Source organism: Otolemur garnettii, unplaced genomic scaffold, assembly GCF_000181295.1.
Source record: "Otolemur garnettii isolate 467f Iridium unplaced genomic scaffold, OtoGar3 scaffold00018, whole genome shotgun sequence".
NCBI lineage: Eukaryota > Metazoa > Chordata > Mammalia > Primates > Galagidae > Otolemur > Otolemur garnettii.
In genome coordinates, this window is record NW_003852413.1 from 777058 (window position 1) to 784127 (window position 7070).

General features: G+C 43.1%; 1 protein-coding gene across 1 annotated transcript in view; it reads left to right on the forward strand.

Moving 5' to 3' along the window:
• CSNK1D (casein kinase 1 delta) overlaps positions 1-7070 on the forward strand; it is a 25574-nt gene that overhangs the window by 8363 nt on the left and 10141 nt on the right. The window contains exon 3 of the mRNA XM_012803145.2: positions 6810-6829. Coding sequence (XP_012658599.2) covers positions 6810-6829 — 20 coding nt within the window. The remainder of the gene's footprint in view (positions 1-6809; positions 6830-7070) is intronic.

Consider the following 7070-nt stretch of genomic DNA (forward strand, 5'->3'; position numbering starts at 1 on the left):
GATTAAATTTGTCTATTATAGAAACCAATATTTCCAGGTTTATGTAACTTGAATATCTGGTAGCTGATAGATCCCACAGCAGCACAAAGGGTTCTTTGGGACCCTTTACAGAGAGAGGTATCTATTGTGCCCTGTCCTGGGCTTCAGGTGACCAGAGGAGGCCACAGGGATGAAAATGACTCCACTGTCCCAAGAGAATGTCAGCAAAGACTCAGTCATGAGGGCCTGCACTCTGGTGGCCCTCTGTAAGGAACAGGCTTCTAATGGACTGTCTTATGTAGCTTTTAAGGTTTGACAACTAGAGGAGAAGATGATGCACAATTTGGCCTTTACTGGGGATCGAATAAAGCCTGCAGGTGCTGAGGACCCAGAAAGCTCTAAGCATTGGGACCTTTGAGCCGAGGGTTGCCTGAGACAAGGGTACATAATTTCAGTAGTGTTTTTTGAATTCATTCTGAGACCAAACAGGGTCTCAGCTTTTGGGACCCACTTTCGCCTGGAGATCACCACGTCTTATCGGGCTTTCGCAGTGTCTCCTATATAGATGGATATGAGTGGTTTTGTTGTCTCTGAAAGGGACAACAAGCACCTCTGACTGTGGTTTTTCTTCCTTCACCAGAGAACCAAGTACTAGTGCTGAATTCTGACCTGCTTATGTTTGATTGATCCAAGCTGCATTGAGGAACAGTACACAAAGCTGAGTGGTGTGTTCCAGTCTCTGTAGCTTGTTGTAAGACAGGATTAAACTGGGAAACTTTGTTAGTCACTGCCTATAGCAGTCCTGTGTGGTGGGTGCTGGGGTCTTCAGCCTCATGTTACAAATGAGGAAACTGAGGCAGAGAAAGCTCAGTTTCTCACAGCACACAGGTCTGTTTTCTAAGCTGTTGGCCTTACTTGTTCCTTTGTAACAAGTAACTTCCCAAAGAACACAGACTTGAACTCAAGCCTTCTAGCCCCGGGCAGCACTGCACTGCATCTGTCTCTCCCAAAGGAGTGAGGGCTTGTTTCATGGCCTTCAGCTGTCAGAAATGTGCCCCAGATGTTTCCATCTTTCTAAACTCTGGTTGGGACAATAGATTAAAACCCAGCAATAGCAGAAATAAACTAAAATTAGCTGTAGAATGACTTTGGATAGATGTCAAATTTTTATCAGAACTGAGTGGATTGTCAAGCAAAACCTAGGGACCGTTTTTCTAATCCTCTCAGAAGTAGCTCCAGACCACTCTTCCTGGTGACTCTCAGCAGAGAACACTCACTCCGCTCACAGCTGCTTCTGGTGGGCCTCCTGTGGCTGGTGTGATTTGCAGAAGGAGAATGAGGTCTTTGCATAGAATCCAGGCCAAGTGGTGAAGTTTCTGCAGCTGAGGGTGGGCAACTACCTACCGTAACCTTTTTATTACAAAATGTTTTACAGTGGCAGAAAACACACAAAGTGTAAGGTGTCAGTGTCAAAGTCAACACACTCAAGAGGGAACACACTCCCCTAACCCCTGCCCCACCCACCCCCAAATCTCTATCAGGTCTTTGCTTGCCTGTGTTTAAGGTTTTGTTTCTCTTGTCATCCCACAAGAAATTTATGTTTTTCAACATCTAAAAAATAACATTGTCTAGAAACTCTCTGACAGTTGTATTTGTAATCATTTTAATGTTGAATTGCTGAGAACATGAAAATGTTCATTTGCATCAATCTCACATTTATAGAGAAACTTTTTGCAAATCAAAATGAAGAGCATTTGCCAGTACTGGCCCAGTCCCTGGTTTTTCATCCCCAAGCAAATGTTTAGGTGTTTTTGGCCTTCATGAGGGAAAAAGTATCAAGTGTTCAGAAACTAACTGCAGGTACTAGGGTGACCCATTTCCCACGATAGTCCTTGGCATACCTGGGACATGTGGGCACAGGCAGCACACGGGTCTGTTTTCTAAGCTGTTGGCCTTACTTGTTCCTTTGGATTCCTGGTTTTGCTGGCAGGAGATGTCTGAGAGTAGCAATCTGTTAGATCTGTAGCCAGCAGCTCCTCACTCTTAATCAGTGGGTGCACTCTCATGGATGACTTTGAAGCTGATTACTTCCTGAGAACAGCTTTATCCTGTGTCGGGAGAGACGGTGGGAATAGAGGGGAGTCATAGAGATCCCCAGAGTTCTGCAGTTTAATATGTCAAAATCCCAAGTTGGGGTACGAGTTTTTGAGGCTTCATTACCAGCTAGTTTGCTGACTACTTAAAATAAAGCGTACTATAAAGAAAGCTTTGCATCTGTCAACTGCACTTTGCTTTTTATGTACTATTTTATTTCCCACTAAAGAGAAAGGTGCTGCCATGGACACACTATCAGTCAGTTATAAGTGGATCTTGAGTCCCTGCCAGTGTTGAATGTACAAATTTTTTTAATATTACATAATACAAACACACTGTACGCATTCTGAAACTTTTTCTGACCCAGAATATTCCTGAAATTCTTATCTGTTGATGCAGCTAATTTTCATTGCTGTTTAATAATCTGTCATGATTGAGGGGCCCTGGATTATTTCTGGCATTTTGCTCTTAGGGATAGTGCTACTATGAACACCTTTGCCCTAGTGTTGTAGTGCACACAAGCCAGCATCTGCCCCCTGGGGAGAGGGGGATGATCACTTCATGGGGTGTGCAGATTTCCAGGTCTGCAAGACAGTGTCGGGTTCTCTACAGATACATGTAGATTTTTTTCCCAGGTGGTTAGCCTGTATTGTCAGTGTCCTATTTAATCTACACCCCCTTCAGCCTCACTGTCACCATTTCTTCTCAGTATGGCATTGGATACCTCAGCCAGCACAGAAGATGGTGGGTGGAGGTGGTGTAAAGAAAAAGGATGAAAAAGGTAGAAATAAAACTGTTAATGGCAGATGAGATACATAATATTCTTAATGGGAAACCCAGAACAAATTAGAGAGTTTAGCTAGTTACTAGCATAAGATCAAAATATAAAATCACTATTCCTTAAGTTAAATCAACAATTAACAAAATGTAATTTTTTAAATACTGTTTATAGTAGGTAGCAGAAAAGAACCTAGATGGTATCTAGAAATAAATCTTTACACAGTCAAGATCTATATATAGAAAATTTTAAAACCTGAGTAGAGGACCTTATGTGTTCTTGAAAAAGAAGACTCAAAGTTGTTTTTAATATTTAATGAAATTTCAGCAAAATTCAGTAGAGTTGGGCGGTGCCTGTGGCCCAGTGGGTAGGGCGCCAGCCCCATATACTGAGGGTGGCAGTTTTGAACCCAGCCCTGGCCAAACTGCAAACACAAAAATAGCTGAGTGTTGTGGTGGACGCCTGTCGTCCCAGCTACTCGGGAGGCTGAGGCGAGAGAATTACCTAAGCCTGGGAGTCGGAGATTGCTGTGAGCTGTGATGCCATAGCACTCTACTGAGGGCAGTAAAGTGAGACTCTGTCTCAAAAAAAAGAAAAATTTCCGCAGAGTATTTCTTATATAACAAGGTGACTTTGGAATTCAGAGTCCAGGGTCAAGAGTAGTTAAAACACTCCCGAAAACAGGATGCAAATGCCAAAACTTAAGGCTTTTATAATTAAATGTTTATCTATAGCCACAGAAAGGGCTTCAAATTAGTAACAGCCCAACGCCCTAAGCACACTTGACTCAGGTAGTTTCTAAGTATAATTCCTCATTAAGAAAAGGTCAGCACAGTGTCTCACACCTGTAATCCCAGCAGTCTGGGGGCTGAGACAGGTGGATTGCTTGAGCTCAGGAATTTAAGACCAGCCTGAGCAGGAGTGAGTCCCTGCCTCTACTAAAAACAGAAAAATTAGCTAGTGTGCACCTGTAGTCCCAACTATTCGGGAAGCTAAGGCATGAGGATTGCTGAGCCCAAGCATTTGAGGTTGCTGTGAGCTATGATCACAGCCCAGGGTGACAGAATGAGACTGTCTCCAAAAGATTGGGGGCGGGGGCTCGCTGCTTGAAGAAGTGGCATATGCCAGGACTGGGGCAGAAGAAAGAAGTTGAATCTGGAACACATGGCAGAGAAAGGAAAGAAGTGTCCTAAACCAGCACACATGTTCAGGTGGGTACAAGAGTGAGCTTAGGAGTGTCTGTTGGCCAGATTTTGAAATGAGTAGTGACAGGAATGAATTATAACACATTGGTGTGGGGAATGAGAATTCATGGATCTGTAATGCTACATGTATAGAGACAATATAGATAGGGAAAAGAATTCATGAATCCATATACAGGTTGAGTATCCAAAATTCAGAATGCTCCAAGATTTGAAACTTTCTTTTCTTTTTTTTTTTTTTTGAGACAGAGCCTCAAGCTATCCCCCTGGGTAGAGTGCTGTGGCATCACAGCTCACAGCAACCTCCAACTCCTGGGCTCAAGCGAGTCTCCTGCCTCCACCTCCCAAGTAGCTGGGACCACAGGCACCCGCCACAACGCCTGGCTATTTTTTGGTTGCAGCCGTCATTGTTGTTTGGCGAGTCCGGGCTGGGGATTTGAACCCGCCACCTTAAGTATACGTGGCTGGCGCCTTAGCCGGTTGAGCTATACGCGCCGAGCCCCAAAATGATTTTTTAATGTAAGACACTGGAAATATTACTCATGAATGGAAAGTATGATAAATTTATCTTCATTAAAACTAGGCATCTCTTTTCATCAAGAAGCTCCAAAAGAAAATTTTAAAACGTGCCATTAAATGAAAGAGGGTATTTTCCTCACATAAAACCAACAGTGATTTGCTTCCCAGTCCTCCCCTGTTCTGTCCCCCCGCCCCAGAGAAAGTGTCTCACTTTGTCCCCCAGGCTAGAGTGCCCTGGTGTTAGCTTAGCTCACAGCAACCTCAAAGTCCTGGGATCAAGCAGTCTTCCTGCCTCAAGCCTCCTAAGTAGGGATTGCAGGTGGCCACTAGCCCTGGTTAATTTTTCTGTTCTTAGTTAGAGATGAGGTTCTACCTCTACTCAGGCTGGTTTCGAACTCCTGAGCTCAAGCCGTTCACCTGCCTCAGCCCCCAGAGTGCTGGGATTATAAGCATGAGCCACTATGCCTGACTGAAATTTTGTTTGTTTTTGCAGGTTTTTGGCCAGGGCCGGCTTTGAGCCCGCCACCCCCACCCCCAACCCCCGGTATACAGGGCCAGCGCCCTACTCCTTGAGCCATAAGCGCCGCCCAATTTTGTTTGTTTTTAAGAGACAGTCTTGCTGTCACCCAGGTTGGAGTACAGTGGCCTGATCATAGCTTGCTGCAGCCTCCAACTCCTTCCTGAGTAGCTGGAACTACTGGCGTATGTCACCACACCCCAGCTAAGGTTCTTACTTAAGGTCTTGCTATCTTGCCCAGGCTGGTCTCAAACTCCTGGCTTCAAGTGATCCTCCTACTTTGACTTCCCAAAGTACTAGGATTACAGATGTGTGCCACCTCACCTCTGGCCAGTTTCCAGAGTTTTTATAAGTAACTACTTACAAATACAAATTTATAATGTATATGATATATATAACAACATACAGTATGTAAAATTTATAAGTAGTTATTATTATACAAAAAGGTACCACGATAAAAAAAAATGGCAAAAATATGTGCACAGGCATTTCAGAAAAGAGGTAAATATATGGGAAGACAAAGATATAAGAGTCTGGCAGTGCTAAGTGTTTGAGAGAATTTGCACCAGGAGGGCAAACTCTAAATTTGGTTTATCCCATTTGGGAAAGGATTGGATGTTATGTTGTATGCCTTACAGAATTGAACAGTTTGCACCTTATGGGTCAGCAACTTTGTTTCTACTTATGTACCAGAAAAAGAAAAAAGATGAAGATGTGAAAAAGAATTTCACATGTAGGAATTTTCACAATGGGTATATGTATATAAGAATGACCCTTAACAGTACTTTTTATAACAGAAAAAGGAGATGTGGCGTGTTCCCTGCATGGAGTGTTGCATCACATGCAGCTCACTTCCTACAAGCAAGAAAGCTCGTTTCTGGGGAGCACATGGGTGGGGGAAGTAGTTGCTGCTGTTTTGAACGTTCTAGGTCTTAGTTACCTTATGCTTTATAATGTCAGGATTTGGGCCATTTGTTCCCAAGTAAAATGTTAAATGTTAGGTATTTTTAAATAATGATACAGTTTTTAAAATGAAGGGAATTTCTCTGTTGATATCAAAACTTGGTAGAATACTAAACTGCGAATCTGTGTATTTTTATCTGTTTGCCATAGGAGAACATAAAAGGTTTATCTAGATGATTTCGAAAGCTGTATGTGGGACTGTATGTATAGTTAAGGTTCAGTGCTGTGAGAGCACACTAAACCACGTGTTCTTGTGGATGCGGGGGGAGTGGACCAAAGGCATATTCTGGGGACATTATTTTGAGAAATTCATCTGTTTCTGCAGCATTTGAATTTTGACTCTGCAGTAAGGCTGCTGTGCACATTGTTCTATGAGTCTTCATGAGCCTCTTCTCATGGCTGTTGACTATTCATAACGTTCTTTTTGGTGTGTCTGGGTTCAACCATTCTTTCAAAAACAGGTTGTCTTGTTAGTGTTGATTTGTATATTCAGAGCTCTCTTGAAACTAAATTCTTTCCCTTGTTTGGGGTTTTGGATCATTTGATTGTCTGTTGGATTTGTCTGTCTTCTTTATTCTTGCTTTCACTGACTTATATTCTTAAGCCTGGGTTAGTGTGTAAATCTCCTAAAAGTTTTCATTGCTTTTGTTTTTCTTTCATCCAATCAGGTATTTCTACCAACATCAGAGTAATTGAAATTTTTTTTCTCTTATTCAACCCATACCTTTCTTTTCTTTTTCTCAACCTTGCGTTCCAGATTTTTCTTCTAAGCCTCTGGTGAACTGGTTTCCGACTGGTTTCCGACTGGCTCTGCTGGTCTTATCTGCCCAAGTGTCACCTTCTTCCTGTGTTTCCCACTGCCTGCCCTAAGCTTAGATCCTCTCCTGCCTGTTTGACCCTTCCCCTCCAGTCGGCCTTGTGCTGTCTGTGAACAGATGTGTCTTCATCTCCACTCTACCTGTTTTGAGCACAGGCATTGCTGGGATCCCCTGAGTCCTTTGACTCCCTGCCCTGTGCA